This window comes from Tenrec ecaudatus, chromosome 9, assembly GCF_050624435.1.
Source record: "Tenrec ecaudatus isolate mTenEca1 chromosome 9, mTenEca1.hap1, whole genome shotgun sequence".
In the NCBI taxonomy this organism is placed as follows: Eukaryota; Metazoa; Chordata; class Mammalia; order Afrosoricida; family Tenrecidae; genus Tenrec; species Tenrec ecaudatus.
In genome coordinates, this window is record NC_134538.1 from 50,892,007 (window position 1) to 50,914,644 (window position 22,638).

The 22,638-nt window shown below is 47.7% G+C and overlaps 1 protein-coding gene across 2 annotated transcripts in view; it reads right to left on the minus strand.

The window, feature by feature from the left end:
- IL16 (interleukin 16) overlaps window positions 1-22,638 on the minus strand; it is a 125,052-nt gene that overhangs the window by 67,131 nt on the left and 35,283 nt on the right. For both annotated transcript variants that reach the window (XM_075558067.1, XM_075558066.1), the window contains exon 2: window positions 16,723-17,135. In XM_075558067.1, coding sequence (XP_075414182.1) covers window positions 16,723-17,135 — 413 coding nt within the window. The remainder of the gene's footprint in view (window positions 1-16,722; window positions 17,136-22,638) is intronic.

Below are 22,638 nucleotides of genomic sequence, written 5' to 3' on the forward strand. Positions count from 1 at the left end.
GGTCCTGCACCCCCCTCACAATTGTTGCACCCGCTCCATTGGGGGTTTTCTATTTTCTCTGAACCTCTACATTAATCAGAATGCCCTTGTCCTTGTCCAGGGACTGGTCTTCCTGATCCAAAGTACATGACACAGAGTTGTGCCGCCCTCACTTCTAAAGAATACTCTGGCTACGCTTCTTCCAATGCTCTTCACTCACATCATACTCCTAGCGCATCCGTCCTCCTTATTCATTGTCCAACGTTCACACACACTGAAAATGCCATGACTCCGGTCAGGCGTACCTTAGTCCTCAAAGTGATTCACTGTTCTTCGACACTTTAAAGAGGTCACGTGCAGCAGATTTGCCCACCGCAATACACAATTTGATTTATGGGACCAATGAGTGTGGATTCAAGTAACATGAAATCCTTCACAACTTTGAGCTTTTTTTGGTCCAGTTGTGGGACCAGAAGTATTACGCTGCACAACATCCTGAAGGCTGGTCTTTGCTTTTCAGGAGCATGTCTTTCCGGACCTGCTCACTTTCAGCAAGCGACGTTATGTCGTCTACGTAGGCATCTTGATACATACTCCAGCTGGGTCTATAGCCTTCTGAAGGTGGTGGTTCCATCTCTCCAGCCCTTCCCTCAACGTACTCTGCGCGCTACAATTTACACCGGGTCAAAATGGCAGCTTGGGCCATCTCAACAGACTCATATGGTGTTCCTTTGAAATGGTGAGTTTTGAGAAGAAAACACAGTCTGAAGGGGCAAGTTCAAGGGCAATACCAAAATGGCTAGGGTAAGGTTCCCAAGGAAGCACCGTCTTAGCTGCCCTCAGAGAATGCACAGCTGCATTGTCATCATGGGGGGAGAAATTCCTCAAGCCAACTTTTCTGGCCTTTCTCTCACCAATGCAATTTTCCATTGTCTTATGACGTCTGCATAATAAGCCCTCATGATCATCCTGAGAAAAACAAACAAGACTGCCCTTTTATAATCCAAAGTAACAGTCACCATGGCCTTGAAGTGGGCTAAAAACATTCCCCTGTCATCACAATGATGCCCTGCTCATTCTTCAAGGATAGCAAGAGCTGGCTTATGAAACCTCCGTGGGACTCCTTGCCCCTGCCACCTGATTGCCCGGACCTTGCCCCTTGAGACATCTTTTGGTTCCCCAAACTCAAAGAACATTTCAAAGAAATAAGATTTGTGTCCCTGAGTGAGTGAGACAGTGAGTGAGTGAGACAGTGAGTGGGTGAGTGAGTGAGTGAGACAGTGGGTGAGTTAGTGAGTGAGTGAGTGAGTGAGTGAGAGAGACAGTGAGTGGGTGAGTGAGTGAGTGAGTGAGTGAGACAGTGGGTGAGTGGGTGAGTGAGTGAGTGAGTGAGACAGTGGGTGAGTTAGTGAGTGAGTGAGTGAGTGAGAGAGACAGTGAGTGGGTGAGTGAGTGAATGAGTGAGTGAGACAGTGGATGAGTGAGTGAATGAGTGAGTGAGTGAGTGAGTGAGACAGTGGGTGAGTGAAACAGTGAGTGAGAGAGTGAGTGAGTGAGACAGTGAGTGAGTGAGTGAGTGAGACAGTGAGTGAGTGAGACAGTGAGCGAGTGAGAGAGTGAGTGAGACAGTGAGAGAGTGAGTGAGTGAGACAGTGAATGAGTGAATGAGTGAGAGAGTGAGTGAGTGAGACTGAGTGAGTGAATGAGTGAGTGAGTGAGACAGTGGGTGAGTGAGTGAGTGAGAGAGTGAGTGAGTGAGTGAGTGAGACAGTGAGTGAGTGAATGAGTGAGTGAGTGAGACAGTGGGTGAGTGAGTGAGTGAGACAGTGAGTGAGTGAGTGAGACAGTGGGTGAGTGAATGAGTGAGTGAGTGAATGAGTGAGTGAGTGAGTGGGTGAGTGAGTGAGTGACTGAGTGAGACAGTGAGAGACAGTGAGTGAGTGAGTGAGTGAGTGAGACAGTGAGAGACAGTGAGTGAGTGAATGAGTGAGATAACTAGTACCCCAAATTCATTCTGCCGTGGAGCACGCATGAAGGGGAGAGGGAGAAGCTCTTTTCAGGGGGGAGCAGAAAGAGCAAAAAAAATGGCCGCAGTAACCAGTCAGCCCACACAAAGAACAGGGAGCAAGCCGCTTAGGGGCGCTGTAGTGGACAAGTGCTGGCTGTTTGCTGCCACACGCATGTGCAACATTAAACTGCTCCTTCGTATGAATTTCAGGGCAGACCTGGTGGCACAGCGGGTTAAGTGCTGGACTGCTGCTAACCGCAAGGTTTCGACTCAAACCCGCCAGCCTCTGCACAAGAGGACGATACAGTTGTCTGCTCCCATCAAGATTTATAGTCCTAGGGAACAATCCTTCTCTGACCCTCAGGGCTGCTGTACTCCCAAGTCAGGATGGAGCCTGTGGTCCTGTGTGTTTGGGGTTTATAGGATTTCCAAGACTGTGGCCTTCTGGTTCCTGTCTCCAAGCCTGTCTCCCAAGGTGACTTTGGCTAGATAGGGGGCATGTTGAGAAGCACAGGTGGGAAGATACTCCATTCACTGCTTCCTCCCTATTTATTTTCTCCTCTTTCTTTGCCCCCACCCCCTCCTAACTAACCAAACGGTGTCCTGCCAGAACCTTATAAACCTTATAAACCCAGCTTTCAGCAGAATCATTCCTGGCGTCTCCTGGCAAAAGAAACCACCAGCAGGAATCATGTGGCCTTTGGGAGACAGTCAGCAAGTGGACATTGGTCATACCTGGGGGCCGGCTCTCTGGACTCCCAGCATATGGACCACCCTTGCCTCTGCCCCCCACATGCAAGGGATGTGGCTGGCTCCGTGGGAGTCCTAGCGCCCCCAGGTTCCCTGCCAGTGGCTGCTCTCAGCCTCCACAAGCTGCTCCTCTGTGGCAGGAAGCGGCAAGGGGCCAAGGGATCGGGTTTCCCACTTTCCAGAGAAGGCTGGCCTCAAAGCCACAGGGTGAGCTGCTCAAGGCGGCTGAGAGAAAGAAGTTGCCTGCTGGAGGACGGCCTCTTCCCACCCCTAGCTCATGCCCAGATCTAGGCAGTGGATCTGACCTCATGGCATCCTGAGGCTCACTCCACACATGGTGACTTGGTCTAACCAATATTTTGAATGTTTTAAAGAAAAGCCAGGATTTTCCACCCCATGGACACCATTCCCATGTAGATCAAAGGGACTTGCATCCTTTAAGGAGGGCAAGCCCTCTGGGTTCGTGGCTACTTCCTTTGGTCAGGCTGAGAACCCAGGGCCCCAGAGCCCAGGCAGTGGGTGCTCTCATTGTAAACTCATGCAGTGGCTCCGAATGCCCATAGAAGCTTCAGCTGTGTCCACAGAGTCACTGGGTTCAGGGTGGCCTCGTTACACCCACTACACCACCATTCTTTCAGCAAACATTCAGAGTCATGACAAGATGCAGGTTGCAGGTCTCATGCACTTCTGTGCTCCACAGCGTCATAAAAAACAATTCCAGTTGCAGTGTGAGTGAACACGGGTCGCCAGGCCTGCTCGTGATCTGCTAACGCTTAGTTCGAGACATGGAGAAACAAATGCAGGTGGAAGGCATGAGGTGGCATGGGAGGAGCTTGTGCTCCAATTCCTTCTCCTCCCTGAACCCACCCTGTCAAAAGTAGGTCACATCACAGGTGTGCATAGCCCTGCCTGGAGGGGACACGTGGTAATGACATAACTGGTGTCAATTTGAGACTTGAGAGTGAAGGGGTGGAGTTTGGCCTGTCAGTCAGGTCGCAGCTTGATGACCTCATTTAGAGGCACTAAGGAGATAAATAGCTCGTTGGAGGCGAGACACTGGCTCACTCCCTGGGAGACACTGCAGCTGACAAGACACATGGAACTACTTCAGTGCCCTGAGCTGGAGAAGCCATGTGGTGACCCCTGCAACCCTGACATGCTTACATCGCCACTGGATCCGCAAGACTTCCCACCCACTGGCCTGTGATCTTCCTGCATTTGGCATCGTTGCATGTGTTTCGTGAGTCTGAAAAGGACTTTATAGATTGGTATCACACATATGAGCTAATATCAGACTTATGGACTTGATCTGGACTGGGCTGGGATGTTTTCTTAATGTATAATTACTCTTTATATAAAGCTCTTTCTTATACACGTATGAATGTCCGTGAGTTTGTTTTCTTTAGTCAACCAGGACTGACACTGGATGGAAGGTAGAAGGCAAACATCACAAACTGTGAATGTGTTCACAAGCTTTCCTGCAAGGCCGCTTATGGGAATGGACAAGGCTCGAGAGGGTAAGAGAATGGAGACTTTTGCCCGGAAATAGCTTCCCATGCAGTTCTTTAGAGTCTAGGAACTCACTGAAGCTTGGCTAACTGACTTAGGGAGGAACAGTTGTCAAAGTAGGAGGACAGAACTTAGGGTTTTTCATCATCGTTTTGTCTTTTAGATATTCAGACCTTTGACACGTTTGTTCTCTTGCCCCAGACATTGCCCATGTTAAAGGCAGGCCTGCTTCTGGGGGAGGGAAAGTGATCCCCGTGAGAACCATAGAAACACAGGAAGGAAGAAAGGGAAGGAGGGAGGGAGGGAGAGAAAATGGAAAGGGCAAACATGTGAACTAATATAAATGACGATTGACTCAACAAAACAATAATAACAACCTATCCTTGGGGTCCAAATAGATAAGGACTTAAGATGCATGATGGGCAATCATACCGAAAAAAAAGTGGACGTGATGTGTTGCAAGTGAGAATGTGCTACAAGATCTTAGCTCTGACTGTTGCTGCCAGGTGCCATTGAGTTGGCTCGAACGCCTGACCTTTGTCCAACAGAACCAAACAAAGTCTCGTCCTGTGCGATCCTAACAATGTTCTTATGCTTGCGATCACTGCTCGTCTAGAAAGTGGTAACCATACTGATTTATATGGGACATAAAGAAATGGAGAGCCCATGTTATAACTCTTAATAATTGAAAATATAGTTATATATATATATATAAAACAAGCTAATAGAATGGCGGAATCAAGTAGCAAAAATTACATTGATTCAAAAACTAGACAAGAAAGAAAATAAGCTACAGCACTTAGAACAGTTACGAATCAATTCAAGTAGCTACAGACCCAAGAACATCTGAAATGACGCAAAATGGCAAATATGCCAATGCCCACAACATAAAATAAAGATTGTAAAAGCAGGAGAAACAATCATCTAATTAGGTACTGCTTAGCAGAGGCATTCCTTATTTGTCCATACTTGAAAACGGATTGAAGATAAAGGAGGGAAAATGGTATACCAGGTAAACACAAACGAAAATACACTACATGAACCCTTTACTAGTTTCAGACCATTTTCCAGCAGGCTCATCACAAAAGCAGAGAGAGATGCCTCAAAATCAAAAAAGTGCTAGTCTACCAGAAATATATGAAAAATCCCAAATGTCTATGCACTAAAAACATAGCTCCAGAATACATGAAGGAAAAAATGACAGAACTAAAGGGGAAACTACCATTAGATCTACACCCACTTCTCTCTGTAACTAACAGAGAAACACAATCAAGATAGATTTATTTTAAATCTAGACAATATCATGATGAAACTTAACCTAAAAGACATAGGAGAACACTACATCCAACAATACTATATTCATTCTTCCCCAACACACTTCCAGTAGGTTCTCTGGCCACAAAACGATTATTGTAGGTGGAGAGCAGGGACAGACTGGAAAGGCGCTGGTGGTATGCAGGGAGCTTGGTTCCAACCCTAGGAAACCAGAAAATGTCCCACTGCCTGGAAATTAAACAGCACGGTTCTAGATAACCCACGAACCAAAGAAGAAATCACAATAGGAAAATATATCAAGAAGCTCCTGAAGCTACTAAACTTGGGAAGTTACAGCCTCTAACCCTCTTATTAGAAAAGCTGAAGATCAATGATCTAAGCTTCTTCCACGAGAAGCTAGAAAAAGAACAGAAAGTTAAGCGCACATGTAGAATAATGGAAATAATAACGATAAGAGCAGTAATGAATTAGACGACTAACATAGGGCAAAGGGAAATACAACAAAAACACAGGACAAAGACAATACAACAGAATCAAGAGCTTGTGCTTCAAAAAGTCCTGTCGTCCCTGGAATGACAGGATAATTGTTACAAGACCGAACACAGAGGTGCCAACGCCCAGAATGAAGAGCAGGCATCCCAGCAACCGTCCCAGCAACCATTTAAGAAGTGCGCGCACACACAAATAAGTCTGGGTGAAATTGGGGGAAACCTGTGTAAAATTGATGGATTATATCAGTACCAATATGGTGATTGGGAAATTATTCTATAGCTATACAAAATGTCACCACTGGGACAAGTTGAGAGAGGGACAAATGTTATTCTTTAAAAATGTATGGAAACGTAAAATCATCTCAATCAATATGTCAGAAAAAAATCATCAGTACATTTTATGAACAACTTTATGTTAATAAATTGGAAAATACAGATGAAAAAAATTGTTAGGGGGGGAAATACAACCTACCCAAACTGATTCCAGGTGAAATTAAAAATACGAAGCTCTAAAATTAAATGACTTGAATGTATCATTATTAAATAGATAAAATGATAATTTAAAACTTTTCTACCAAGACATTTTCAAGAGTGACTCATAGGAGAATTTTTGCAAGCATTAAAAAGTTTAGCGCCCATTATGGTCAACTTATTCCATAGACTAAAAGAGAGGAACTACTTTCTAAATGATTGGTGAGATCAGCATTGTCATCATACGAAAACCAGGCAAGGACATTCAGTACAAGAAAGGAAAACTTGGGGCCAACCTCTCTCACAAACACAAATGCAATAATCACAATAAAAATATCAGCATACCAAATTTAACGTTATTTTAAAACAGTTGTTTGCAACCTTTCTAATGCCTAACCCTTTAATACAGTGCCTCATACTGTGGTGATCCATCCAACCATAAAGTTATTTTCATTGCTACTTCATAACTGTAATATTTTTACTGTTATGAAATGGGTGACCCTGTGAAAGGGTCGGTTGACCCCCAAAGGGGTCGCAGCCAACAGGTTGAGAACCACTGTTTTAAAAGGATAATATATTATAACTTAGGTTTTATTTCAGGAATACATGGTTACTTTAACATTTTAAAAATCAGCCACATGAACAAAAATAAAGCCCAAAACTCTACATGATCATCTCCGTAAATGCTGAAAAACACCCTTTAATAGCATTCATGAATTCATGGGTACTAGGGAGGAAACAAAGTACTCTGGTGGTGGTGTCGTGGGCTATGCGTTGAGCTGCTAACAGCAAGGCCAGCAGTTCAAACCCACCAGTCCATCTGTGGGAGAAAGATGAGGCTTTCGGCTCCCATAAAGATTTCCAGCCACCAAAACCCAAAGGGGATGTTCTGCCCTGTCCTAGCCGGTCACTATGAGTCAGAATGGACTTGATAGCCATGGGGAGGAAGCACACCTCTCTGTAAATGCAAACAATAGGAGACTTCTTCAATCGAGCACAAGGCACCTATAGAGGAAAGACTGCAGCAATCGTGATGTGCTGACAATATGGCGAAACTTTCCCTCTCCCTTGGGGAATGATGCAAAGATGCCTGATATCAACTCTGCTATTCAACATGACAATGCAGGTCTGAGCCAGTGATCTAGAGTACCCCTCCCCCCACAACCACAACAAGCATGAAATAGGGAAGGGAGAAGAAATACAGGTGTGATTGCTGAAAAGGGGCATGATTGTGTACACTGAGAAACAACCCAGAAATTCTAGTCCAACTTTGGAGATGTATGCCCTGTAAATGGATGGGAGGATTGAATATGGTAAAGATGTCAGTTCTACTCAAATTCATCCACAGGGCTTAATGCACTTCCAATAAAAATTCCAGTATTTTAGCCAAGTCTAATTTACAGAAGAATGCTGGAGGGCTTTCATTTCTACATATTAAAAAAAAACCTTACTATATAATTACAATAATTAAGACGATCTGGTATTAGTACAAGGAAATAAATACAACCGGACCAGAATGGCAAGACCAGAAACAGTCATACACTTATGGGGGAGAAAAAAATCAATGGAAAGGCCAAACAGGTGCTGGAGAACACTTCCATCCCTCATGAACACCAAAACATCAGAATCCAGTTGAAAAATGGCCAGAGGTCATGCACAGACACTTCACCAGAGAAGACAGTCAGCCAGCCCGCACACGCGCAGAGAAAGGCTCACAATCGATCACAAGATCATCGGACTATTCACGAGGCGCAAATCACAACGACCACGAGGCCGGCTTGAGTAGCGATGGTTCACGCAAGGGAACAACAAAGGCTGAGCCGGGACTGGAAGCCTCGGTCACTGCAGGTGGGGCTGGGACATGACACAGCTGCTCTGGAACACACCATGGCCTGAGAAATAGAGATGCCCTGCGATGCAGCTGACCTAGCAAAGCAAGGGACCAGACTGTTCTTCCCTGGACGTCCAGGTCCCCGAGGAGAGAAATCTTGCCAAAGTGTTCCCTTATCCTCAGTGAAGATCTCACAGCAGGTGTTTTACCAGCCCAGCCCATGAGGTGGCAGAAAGGATAGAAAGAGGGGTACGGGGAGAGGGGGGAGAGGGAGAGTCTCGGTGAGCTTGAGTTCCAGCAACTGAGTTTCCTTCCCTTTCGTCTCAGCCTCCAAGGTCAAGGGCACTTTGTAAAAGCACTCTTCCCGTTTGATCAAGCCACACAATGGGTCTGGACTGACCAGTGCATCCAAGCTGCCCTTGGTGAGTTTGTCCCGTTGAGGGGAGTCTGACCTGGAACTCTCCACATCTGACTCTCTCTGGAGAGGGAAGCGGGTGTTTCACAAACTAACTTCAGTTACTGCACATCTCTGCCTGGCTTTGGCACCCTGCCAGGAAGCAACTTAGTCAACCCTGGGTCTTTTTTTTTTTCTCAATGCTGGGTGTTTATTTAACTTCCTCTTTTTAAATGTTCATATTACGTGTTTCTAGAGGAGAGACTGATGTCACAAGGTCTGGTTCCAGATGTTATTTTGAACTGGCTGTAACCATGGCAATGCCTGGGCCCAATGAATCAGCCCTCTGGGCACAGGCCCCTCTGGCGAGGGGAGACCGGAGAGCAGTCTGGAGAAAGGAAGCTTAGGAAAGAGAAGACAGTGTAAGATATGAAAATAATAATCTATCACTTATCAAAGGTTTGTGAGGGAGCGGGGAGAAATGGGGAGCTGATACCAGGGGCTCAGGTGGGAAGAAAATGCTTTGAAAATGATGATGGCGGCCTATGTGCAAATGTGCTTGACACACTGGAGGAATGTATGGATTGTGATAAGAGATGTAAGAGCCCCCCAAATAAAAGTATTTAATAAAAACAAAAAGAGAATGTAGACTCATTGATAATGTTATGTTATGTTTTCATGATTGTGGTTACAAATGGAAATATTCTTTTGTACTGGTTGGGTTAAATTAAATGCTATTCCATTTTAAAAAGAAAGAAAGAGAAGGGTATAAGAGGGGGTGGGTCAGTGCGTCCACTGAGACTCCTCCACAGGTGTTGGGACTCGATCAGGCACCTTGACACTGGACTTGCTCAGACTGCTGGAACCATCGCTTGCTCAGAACTCATTGATGGATTGGTTCCTCAGGATCATTCGTGTGACTGAAAGCGGGCAGGGGGGAGGGGTGGCTCCTGTTCTGAATTAAATGCTACTGTACACATCACCCGCACCTCCATCCTCAGCAAAGACAACGCTCTCTCTCCCTCTGAGTCCCTGTCCCTGCTGCCCATTCCCATCACTCTGTACATGCTTAGTTTGTACATTCGAATGAACATCCATCATTCGTCTTCCTTTCCACAGTCACCACTTCCTGGGAGCCCTCCCAAATCGGCATCTCTGTCTCAGGGAGCCCATAAATTCCCTTACATATGTGTTTTCCATACTACTAAGCACTAAATTGAGTCACCTCACCCCACCCCCCCAAAAAAGACATGCTAAACCCCTACCTTCTCTACCTGGAGTGTGACCTAGTTTGGGAATATCTCACAGATGTTATCTGTTAAGGACATCATTCCAGAATAGGGCCAGTCTGAATGCCTTCTGAGTGAGATCTTACAAAAACAGATACACTCAAGGGAAGACAAATACTGAGTGATGACATTGATGCTCACTAAGCAGCAAAGAAATGCCGAGGATTGGCAGCCACCACTGGGCACTGGGAGAGAGGCTGGCACAGTGCTTCTCTCAGGGCCTCAGAAGGGATTCCCATGGTTAAGACCCTGATTTGGACTTCCAGCCTCAGGGCTGTGCGGCAGTAAGTTTCTGTTCTTTAAAGTCACCTACCTGGTGGCATTTAGTGATAGTAGCTCTCATTCATCACTCACTGCCATCGAGTTAATTCCAACTCACAGCGACCCCATACAGGACAAGGTAGAACTGCTCTTGCAGGTTTCCGAGACTGTTAACTCTTTACAGGATTAGAAAGCCTCCTCTTTCTCCCACAGTAGGAAAGTGAAACGCATATACCGTCACAGTGAAGTAAGAATGACCTGCCGTGTCCCTGCCCCCATCATTAGTCTATGATGTACAACTCTTGTGTTAGCGCCCAGTACACTGCTCGGCACATAGAGACTACTCCGTAAATGTAATTAATGAAATCAATCAACTACATAAAGACTCAATATCAGCATCCCCATCCGAGGTTAGAAATAGTAATAATAATTATCAACCAATGCAGGACATGCTTCTGTCCTTATCCTGATAATACTCCTATGAGTTGTTGTTGTTGTTGCTGCTGCTGCTGCTAGGTGCTCTCCAGCCAGTTCCAGCTCATAGCAGCCCTGTGGGCCACAGAACAAAACCCTGCTCAGTCCTGTGTCGCCCTCACAACAGTTGGTGCAGCCACAGTGTCAATCCATCTTGTTGAATGTCTTCCTAATTTTGCTGAACCTGCATTTTAACAAGTATGATGTCCTGTCCAAAGGTTGGCCCTGATAAGATGTTCAAAGTATATGAGATGAAGTATCATCTTCATCTCAGAGTACTCTGGCCATACTTCCAAGACAAGCTTGGGCGTACTTCTGGTATACCCTGGTACTTTCCATTTTTCTCTACTAGCACCATAATTCAAATGCATCGATTGTTTGGCACTCTTCCTTATCACTGTCCAGCTTTCACATGCCCATGAGATGATGGAAAATAACACGGTCCTGCTTAAAAGCATGATTCAGGGCAAGTGAGACCACTGTTCCTGGTCTAGTTCAATGATCACCAATAACTGCAACCAAGGATTGACATGAGAAATGCTATGCTAAAAGGTAGATGGGTAGAGTAAAAAGTGATACAGATAAATTACCAAGGAGTTACTACAACCAGCTCACTGCCATTGAGTCGACTTTCACTCATAGTTACCCTATAGAATTACCCCTGTGAGTTTCTGAGATCGTAACTCACCAAGGGAGCAGAAAGCCTCATCTTTCTCCCAAAGAGTGGCTAGGGGTTTTGAACTACCGACCTTGTAGTTTGCAGTCCAACACATAACCCATGACACCACCAGGGCTCCCAGGGGTGATGGCAGGCAGGTATAAAATGAAATGTAGGAGATAAACTGTATTGTACACGTATACATGAACACGCTTTGCTAGGATTGAACTTGAGATGTTATTTGATTCAGCAGGAAATCCCTTGCATAAATAACTCACATGCCTGATGCTATAGTCAGGGTTTCTTCAAAGTAATTCCATGTGGGATAAACCTACTTGAACGTTCTTTAACGCCGCTCCTCGGTCAGCAAGCAGCCTGCATGCTCCTAAGCATCCCACGTGCTCACCATATGGTCATTAGGCCACAGCCTTAGATGCTGGGGATGGAACTTATGAAGATGTTTCCAGGCAGGCAAAAGGGAGCGCACAAATGTGAGAGAGTAGAAGAAAATGTGTGTGTGTGGGGGGGTGGCTCTAAAATGATCATTACTTTTGGCTGAAAAATTAGTCCGCTTTCCAGACTCGAGATGAGTGCTAGGGCTTCCCTGGCACCACATGGCTGGAGGCCCAAGATGATTCAAAGCAGAGAAAAACCACAGCCTGGCTCAGGCATACCTTGGGCTGCAAAGAAACATCTTATGATGTATGCAGGACAATTGATATTCTCCGAAAGTCGAGGCACCGAGAAGTAGAGTGAATGATCCAGGGTCACCCAGTTAGTGAATGGTCAAGTCAGACTCAAACCCGGGCAGTCAGATTAGTGGACCCACACTCAGAATCGTGTACTATACTGCCCCGCTCAGAAACACGACATAACTCACCTATCTTGTTCCCAGAATCTTGGAGGGAGGAGGACCATGAGATAAGAGATGTTTTTAAATCAAAACCATATATGTATGTATGTGTGTGTATATGTATATATACATATATATGTGTGTGTTATACCAAAATATGGCAGCCACGTGAAGTACAAAGAGGTGTGAAAAGGTAGAAATTGTCTTTGGGCCCTCCCAGTCCCACAGTGCTGGCAAAGACTACTGAAAACCCCATGGCCTGGCAGAAGCACAACCTAATCTGTCTTGGGGGAAGTATTGCAAGAATGTTCCTGAGATGCTCATGTGATGAGACTCTGTCTCACGTACTTTGGGCGTGTTGTCAGGAGAGACCAGGCCCTGGGGAAGACCCTGTGCTTGGTAAAGTAAGCAGCAGTGAACAAGAGGCAGGCCCGCCAGGAGGTGAATTAGCACCATGTCTGCAACAATGGGTCCAAAAGTAACAATTGTTTGAGGGCTGCATGGGACTGGCAGTGTTTTGTGCACAGGGTCGCTGTGAGTCAGAACCAGCTAGATGGCACCTAAGGACAACAGTCGATTGCCCATTCCAAGCCCTTTTGCCACCCAATTTTCCTGAGCACTTGTCAAAACCAGAGCTCCACACAGGATAGGCTTAGGGCGGTGAAAATATGCGGTATGATTCTGTATTTGTGGATGCAAGACATAAGGCGGGCGAGGAGCCGGGGAGTCGCCATCAGATTGAGTCTAACTCATGGGGACCCCCCAGGTGTGTCAAGGTAGCACCGTGCTCCTTGGAAGTTTCAATGGCCGCAATCTTTTGAAGAAGGAGCTCTGGTCATGTAGCACTTATGCATTGGGCTGCTAAACACAAGGTCAGCAGTTCAAAACCACCAGCTGAGCCCTCTGCTCTATGGGAGAAGAACAGGGCTTTCGACTTCCAAGAGTGACAGTCTCAGAAACTCACAGAGGCAGTTTTAGCCTGTCCTACAGGGTCGCGATGAGTCGGCACCCACTCAACGGCAGTGAGTTGGTTTGGTTTGGGATCTTTTGGAAATAGATCACCAGACCTTTCTCCCAAGGCACCTCTAGGTGGATACGAACCACCGACTTTTCGGTGGGAGCTGAGCACTTAGTCATTTGTGCCTCTCGGGGACTCCTGCATAGCAACGCTGTGTATTTTTCAAACCCCATAGAACTGCACCACACACAGAGTGAACCCTGGGTCCCTGGATACAGAAATGGTTTGCGCTCAATGACTAACCAAAAGGGGAGCAACTCCTGCCCATCATGAACACCAAGGAAGAAAGGCCTGGCACTGTGTGCCCTGGATGGTCGTCATGGTGCGGGAGGGAGAGGACAGGAGGCTTCCTGTGAGCTACGGACTTAAATGAATAAAATGTCACATCACACGGGATGCTCATAATTGGAGGAAACTGGGGTTGGAGTTATGTAACATTCTCTGCCTCATCTGTCTGTGATTCTAAATTGCTCTTTAAAACTATAATCTATTCATTATTTTTTAAAGAAGGAGAGGGGACCTCCAGATACACTGAACCCTGAACCCTCGCACACCTGCCTCTAGTTCTTTGCTTCTAGATCAGCGGTTTCCCTCCAGTGGAATTCTCCCCTACTTAGTACCTTCACCCCTGCTTAGTGAAATCCCCCAGCCTACCAGGACCACCTCACCTGGCCCTGCCCGTGTTCCTGCCCTGGTCCTTCCCACCTTGGAACACGCAACCTCCTCCCCACCCCAAGTTACACACGTCAAATTATATCTCACGTGGTTCGTCTTGACTTCTCTCTACGCTCTACATCCTTCTGAGAGCAGATTCCATTGGTGTTGCCTTGAAGACAAGTCCCCCACCTGACCATTCTCAACACCTCTCCCACTTCCAGCCTGGTCTCACTTCTTCCCTGGGTTGCTGCTAGACCCTGATGCTGGCCACTCAGCAGCCAGAGTGCACCTTTTAAAACAAACATCTGCTAGGTCACTTCCCTGCGCCAAAGCCCTCCACCCATCTGAAGATAAAACCCCAAGTCCTTGGCATATCCCTCAGGGGCCCCGTTGATATATTTGGGCTCCTTGTTGCGCTGCTGACCACAAGGTCAGCAGTTTGAAAGCACCAGCTGTCCCGCAGATGAAGATGAGGCTCTGGCTCCCGGAACGAGTTACAGTGTTGAAAACACAGCGGGGCAGTTCTCCGCTGCCCCACTTGCTTGCTAGGAGTGGAAATGACTTGATGGCAGTGGGTGTGGCTCTGGGGTTTTGTCCAAGCCCTTGGTGTGGCCCCGCTGCCACCGTCTCCGCCTCCTGTCATTCTTCCCCTTTGTTCTCCACCCCTTACTTTCTCGTGGAGGCACTTCCAGGACTTTCTTTTCTTCTCTGCGTGTGTCCACATGTGCTGGTCCCTCCATGTCAGAGGTTCCCAATCATATTTGACCTACCCTCCCCTTTTCCAAAGGAAAAATGCTCAACACTACCCCCCTCCCATTAAAAACGTTTTGTTGTATATGTACATTATGTGTATGTGTGTGCAGGTACATACGTAATGCGACTTACTTAGTTGTTGGGAACTATGTCCCCCGGTAGAATAAAAGTTGCCTGCGGGCAGGGATTAAGTCTGTTTGCTCACTCCCTTAAACAGTGCCTGGCCCAGACAGGGTCGCCATGAATGTCTATTGGAAGAATGAAGGAAAGCTTCTCACCCGTAACTACGCGGCATGCTCCCTCCTCCCGTGGCGCCTCCTACACCATTGTATGTGCTTTACTTCAACCGGGTTCTTTGAGGGCAGGAACTAGCTCCCCACCGTGCCTGACACATACTAGGTGCGCAGGAAATGCGGTTACATGGAAACAATTGGGTGGTCCATTGTAGAAGTCTACTGGGCTCTGGAGATGGTTCTTGAATTCCATTTACCTGATTCCACTTTGGGTACATTGATGTTGCCATGAGCAGATTTAAGTATCCACTGAGGTACTGCATACTCTGCGCAGTTTGACTGGCACGCGGGGAGTCGGGCCAGGCGTGCTCGTTCGGACTGCTGCCTCATCCTTCTGTCCTTCCCTGTTGAGCAAGCTTGGGCGTGGCAGTGGGAGCCACATTATGGCTGATGGAGCAGCCCTGGGCTGGGTGGGGCCTTCAGGAAGCTGCTTGTCCCTGGGAGGTATCCCCTCCCTGGGGCAGGGCCGCCTAACGTGTCATGTAATGCTTGTGGGGTTGGATAATTGTCATGTACAATCTCCCCCTCAACTTGGGCCAGGTGGCCCCTTCCATAGGGGCCGAATGCCTTCCTGGTCGCTACAAGGAGTCCCATGGCCGTGTCTAAGGAGGCTTGGCGATCAGCTAGTCACCCCTTAAGACTGACCCACCATGAAGGGAGACGTTGCACAGTGTAAGACATGACAAAATAACAATTTATAAATTATCAAGGGTTCATGAGGGAGGGGGAAGGTGGGAGGGGGGAAATGAGGAGCTGATGGCAGGGGCCTAAGTGGAGAACAAATGTTTTGAGAATGATGAGGGCAATGAATATACAATGTGCTTTACACAATTGATGGATGTATGGACTGTGATAAGAGTTGTATGAGCCCCTAATAAAATAATTTTAAAAAAAAGATTGACCCACCGTGAGGTGAGTCACCCTGGATCTAAGGTTCATGGGTGTCAGAAACTCTGAGAAACCCCACCACAGACAGAGACTGCCGTGTCTGATAGACAATAGCACAAGAGTAAGTCCTCGCATCCTAAGGGAGGCGCATGAGACTTGCTACTGCCATGAAGAGTTAGGCTCAGAAACCCACGAGGGCAGTTCTCCATCCGTAAGGTCTCGACCAGTCCACATGGACTCGATGACTGTGAGTGTGGTTGTTGGTGTTTCTGTTTTCACTAAGCTCAGAATCTCAGCCACGACAGGATGGGGCCCTGAGCTAGCCATCTCGCTATGAGGACAGAGATAGAAGCATGATCTAACCCAAAGGGAAACAGTCTGAATTTTGCCAGGTCCCCAAACACTACTTAATTTCCCTCGCCCTGCCTCTTCACATATGGTTCCACTTGCCACTGGCAGCACCCATACCTGTGTTGCAACTGGCTGTGTGTGTGTGTGTGTGTGTGTGTGTGTGTGTGTTGGGAGGGGCACTATGAAAACACCCACAGTCAGGATTTATGGAGCAAACTTATGGATGCGTTACTACTTATCATGCTCTCCTCCCCCTCAGCATAGACCTGATAAGTCTGTGTCCCACAGGTTCTCTGTTGGGTGTGACTCCCAGCTCAGCATGCCCAATAATCGCTGTCTCTGTATCTGCCATTTCCCAGCAGGGATCTGGGCTCAGTTAACCGCATACTGTTTCCAGCAAGAGCGTCAACTGGGCCTGATTCACTACGTGACCTCCCACTGCCCCCACCTCCACCCACCCCGGTTATTATTGTTCCAGTGAGCACAAAGTACTCCCCGCATCCCCAATTCTGAGCATACCTTCAGGAAGAATATTCTCTTACAGGTCTTGCCTCGATCACTCCCAGCTGCTTGGAGACCAACAGCCTCTGAGGCCACGGCCAGATCAGGAATGCGGCTGGGCCCAGCCTCCGATGTGTCTGCCAGCTGCACAAAGGAGTGGAACGTGCCCTCCTCGCCCCGGCCCAGGGACCCCTCCAAGGGATCGGGATATTTCTCATCGGGGCTCGAGCTATCGTCACTGGTCTTCCCGTTACAGAGGATCAGGGACCGAGAGATGGACCGGAATCGGGTGGATTTCCTGTTCTTCCCCGAACGGCTGTGTGGCTCCATCCTCCAAGAGGCAGCGATGTTTCCCTTCTTCCTCTCCTGATCCCGGGCCCTCGGTTGGCGGGTGGCAATGGGATTAGGCTTGGCTGCCACTTCGTGTGTCCCTGGAGGAAAGAGGAAGCAGAAAGAAGCGATGTGACTTACTGCTGACAAGTGGACACCGGGAACTGAGCTAGCTGCACGTGCCCGGTGCCTGTGAGCAGGACAGATGGGAGGCTGCCCTTCAATGTCACTGACCCTTCAGGATTGCCAGCTCAATGGGTCTCCGTGAAGCCAAGTGGATTCTACCCTACGCTCATCTAGATCTACCCCAAGACTGTCACTGGGCCACAGGGAAACTGAGGCTCAGAGTGGGGGAGCACTGGTGACCCCAGGAGTACAGGGGAAATCTTAGAGATTATAGAGATCTGCATAGTTTACCAACGTGGACAAAAGCTCACAGGGGGCTTTGGTCTATAGGGAAAGGTGAGGGGAGAGAAGAAAGAAAGGAGGGAGGGATGGGGGACCGGGCTTTCCTGTCTGGCCCCCTTTGACTACTCTTGGTATCTGTGCCCCCAATTCACAGATGAAGAGGCCAGGCCCAGGGAGCCCCGCTAACACTGACCCTCCAAGGCTGTTCTGAATGGGGAAGGCAACACATATGAAGTGCCTGCCAGAGGCTTAGCACCACGCAGTCATACAGCATGCATGGTGTTCATTCCCGGGACCGTGTCGGAGCCAGACCCAGGGTCTCCCACTGCTTTGCCTGTTCCCACGGGTGGACAGCGATTGGCTTTCCCCACCAGGTCCAGAGCATCGTTCTGACCCAGCCCTGTGTAGCCCAGATCCACTTGGCCAAGAGGCACCTCCACGGCTTCAATTTCCATGAGGCAGGTGGTGAAAGAGGCCTGATGCTGCCTCCAGAGCTCTGTCTCCGGCCCAAGCCACAGGGCAAAGCCCGTAGCCAGAACAACAAATTGTGGGAAGCTCTTGGCCCACCGATACTGATGCTTGTGCACCTCCAGGATTGAATTAGGCGAGGCAGACATTTCCAACATCTCATTAAATAGAAATCTTTTCACATATTCCTCCCAGCGAGAAATTTAACTGAACAGGAGACTGCATTTGCCGACACACAGCTTTCTGTGTTAGCTCTACAATTTTGTCTGTTTATTAACCGACCAGCAACATCAACAAATAGGAATGCCTAAATTCAGCTTGTTTGTTTTTTATTGTCTAAAGGAGTAACTGCTGAAGATGTGTGCTATTTGAGATGGCTGTGTGCCTGTGTCCTGTGAACAGGAATTGTTCCTGAATGAATTTCATGCTGGTCCATTTCAACAAAGCACCATCTAGCCAATAGTCCAGACTCCTAGACCCTGTATCCTTCCACCTCAAAGGATGGCAAGGCGTCGTCCACAGATGACTCCAACTCTCCACTACAGGCGACCAAGCTGTGCAGGGGACACCTCTACTCCTGAGCACACAGGTACCACGAAACCCAGCCACCAGTGGGTTGCCAACTTTTCCCAGCATGCCTACCACGAGTCCACAGCTAGCTGGATCACACACTCTCAGGAAAGACTACTTCAAAACAGTCCTTTCTCACAGTCTGGAGTGCTTTTCCCTCATCAGGAGTGAATTCTCCTTCTTGCACCCTCAAATGACCTTCTGCCTCACTGAGCTAAAAAGCCTTCAGAAAGCAATGTCCCCCAATGCCCCACCATAAACCTACAAATCCATTTGTCCATTCCCCTGTGTGTGTGCCCTTGAGAATGAGCTCTCCACTCACCCTCTGATGGAGGACATGTTTCCCACCTGTCCTCTGGGCTCCCAAACTCCGCAGTCTTTTTAGGCACGACAGCAAGGAGCGTAATCACAGCAAACATTGTTTTGTTCAGTATCTGTGATGCACTGGTCTAAGTACTTGGCCATTTATGCCTTGCCAATTCTACTGTGGTCTCCATAACTCTCTTCGGGTTCCAGAAGAGATCGCTGAAGTCCACAGGAGTTAACTAACTTTCTCAAGGTCTCCCAGTGGGGACTCTGACTCAGGGCAGTCTGACTCGCAGGCCGGCACACTGGACGGGAGCCATGCTGGCAGGACTGTTCCCTCTCTCGCCTTTAGCTTCCATCTCTCCCCTCTGGCTCTTTCTCACCAACATGAAAACATACTCAAATCGTGTCTCTCAAAAAAGACCTACATCCACTCCTCCCCTCCTCCTGTGGCCCGCTTCTCTCTGACCCGCTTCACCGCTGGAGCCAATGTTTGACCCGGCATGTTGTCTCCCCATATTGACCTCTTCTCTGATCCTCGCCCCCCAGAGTCTGCTTTCTTCGCCCTAAAACCACCGAGACTCTGTTCTCTTAGGGCTACATGATTACATGCACTAAGATCCCAAACCTCAAGTCTAGACAGCATGATCTTCTTGAACATCGTCATTAAAACCAGCCTCCTTTGGAGATTGGTGGTTCAAATCCACCAGACACTTAAGGGAGGAAAAGATGAGGGAGCTTGATATCTGTAAACTTGGAACCTCTAGGGAGTAACTCTACTCCATGCTATGAGGTCACTCTGGATCGAAATGGACCCAAAGGCAGTGGGTTCCTTTGGAGAGGATTGTTGTCGTTCAGTGTCATCGAGTCAGTTCCAACCCATAGTGACCCTGTGTACAATGGACCGACACACGCCCAGTCCTGCACCATCCTCCCAATTGTTCCCACTGTTGCAGCCACTGTGTCAATCCATCTCCTTGAGGGCTGAGGGATACAGAGAAACTAAGCTAATAGAGGAAGGTGTTTGGGGGATGACCTCGGGGATACTTAAGGTTTACTGTGCCAACCTGGCTGGAAAAAAAACATGTGGGATTAATTGAAGGGCGGAGAGATAAATGGCCTGGTGAGCCTCACCTTTCTTGTTTTCGGGTCTCTGGCTCTCTGATGGTTGGATCAGGGTACAACTGACTTAGCCAGTTCCCTGCTTCAGCTGCAAGGCTGACTTCCTGGGAGACATCCCTGAAGAGAAGCCACATGGACCTACCCTGATGCAGCCCTGGGTGCTGGAGCAGCCACGTGGAGACCCCTGTCAGCACTGAGATGCTTACACGCTCACTGATTTGGCTTTCCTCCTGTAGTTGGCATCATTGGGTGTGTTTTGTGAGATTAATGAAGACTTTGTAGATTGGTGTCAGACATATGAGCTAATGTTGGACTTATGGGCTCGGAGAGCACTGGGTTAGGATGCTTTCTTAATGTACATTTACTTTTGATATAAAACTCTCATATATATATGTGTGTGTGTGTGTAGCTATATATATCTATACATATGAGTTTTATATATATATGAGTTTCTGTGGATTTGTTTCTCTAATCTACCAAATTAACACAATCTGATTCCTCATTTGCACTTCCACATGTCCCCCTTCAAATTCAAGTTACAGCTCTTCTCTCTGCACCCATCACCCAGTGCAGTGTTTCCTTGCATTCTGCCCATTTAACTTCCCAGAACTAGTAACTCTGCTCAGCTAGGTTATTATAAATACTAGGTTATTATAAATATTATAAATATCCAAACCTCTTTCCATTCTGACCAGCCTCATTAGGACTCCTAATAGTTCACCTGGAACTCAGAACGAAGTGAATGTGTGTGGGGGTGGGGTGGGGTGTGTGTGCGTGTTTCTAGGCATCTACCTGCCTACATATGGGTGTGTGCATGTGTATATATTTGGTCACAGTCAGCACTGGTCCATTAAAAAACACCAAGTCCACTGCCATCGAGGTGACTCCGACTCATAGCAACACTACATAGGGTTCCCAAGGCACGGAATCTTTGTGGAACCCGACAGCCTCGTCTTTCCCCCTTGGATTGGCTGGTGGGTTTCAACCTCCAACCTTGTAGTTCGCAGTGCAGAGCTTACGCTACCATACCACCAGAGCTCCTCAACTAGTCAGTTGAAAAGATCGAGTGTTGTCTTAAAGTCACTGTGGGTTTTTACTGCTACTGAGCTTGGAGTGCATTCTCAATACGGAATTGCTGAGGGCCGCCATGTGGGAAGGTCTGCCCGCAGGGAAACCAGGTTTGAAGAGGAAGGACACACAGAAGTGAAGGACGAGATGGAGAGAAAAAGAGACCAGGGGAGATGGGACAGAGGAATCATAGGAGCACCTGGATCCAGCCATGCCTAAAGGCGCTTCTATCTAGGCAGTTACATAAACCAATCATCTTCTCCTTTTGTTTAAAAATTTCCTCCTGGAATAGTCGTTCTCTCTGCTGCTCCTGGCATACAGGATGGAAAACAGTGGTATCCAAGAGCCAAGGAGAATTTTAAACTCTCTTTCATCCCACCCCAAGCCTAGGAGCAGAGCCAGTCAAGCCTCAAACTGCTTCCCCTGGCCAGTGTGGTGCTCTCAATCTTTTTTTTTGTTGTTGGTAATTTCTTACTGTGAATTGAATGAGGGTTTTTGGAGCAGCTCAACAGTATTGCATCCAACAACTCATAAACATGTTGTTTCCGCTCATTCATCACAATGCCCTCAATGTAACATCACTTATCCCACTACCCCTTTGTTTCCTGTTTCAATTCCTCCTTCTTTCCAAACCCTTCGGAACTTTGCCCTTAGGTAAATGCCAGTCCCTTGATCTCAGATAAGTGATTCTTCTAAGGCCTAGGTACCTTACTGGTCCTGTGGTTCCTTTTAAATACCTGCCTATTGTTGAGCTACTGGGGATGAGTTTAGCTCCAGACCCAAAGGCTCTTGGGGGCTCCACCAGTCAGTGAGCCTGGTCTCTTTTGTGCTTTTTGGTTTTGTTCCACATGTTCCTCTCACTCTATTCAGAACCTCCTATTCAAGACATACAACATCCCTGTCTGAGTGGTCGGTACTGGTAGCTGGGCACCATCTCTTCCTTCTGGTCTCAGGGTTGTGGACATGGATGTTCAGTGGTCCATTTGTCCCCGGGACTGATGGTTTCCACGGGTCTCTGGTCTTCATCTCTCGTCTGTCCTTTGCGCCTTTGAGTCACTGCACATCATAGTTGGATGTAGAACGTTGTCTTATGGGCTACATCAGGCCAATTGGCCTGGTGTCCCCAAGACTATGATCTGAACCCCCCAGGCCCAATAGCCTCTTGCTGTCTGGTTCTCTCAAATACTGCCCCAGTCTAGATGGATACTTGGAATGCAAACCTACTTCCTTTATCCCTCCATCCCCTCTCCTAACCCACAGGAACTGCCGTAGCAGTGGGCAGCTCCCTTGATAGTGCTTTCCGGGAGACAAACCCATGGGGGCCTTCAGAGCCAGGGGCAAGGCTGCATGCTTCATTCACTGGCGGACAAGTTGGATGCACGTAGGAATGGGGAGGCGGATGGATCAAATTCAATGGCGGAGACTGTGCTAATCCCAGGGGACCATTTGCAAGTGTGTCACATGAGTCCTGTTGGGTTTAAAAAAACAACAAACTTTTCCGGAGGGATTGGTCACTTCTATGGGTTTGTTTGCACACAGGGATGGCAGGGGCCATGGATGCAAGGTTGGAGGCACATGGAAGACAAGGTGTTAGCCTTTTAGGCCAGGCACAGAGCCAGTTTTCCAAATGAACCTTGCCTTGTTATGAAAAATGCAATACAG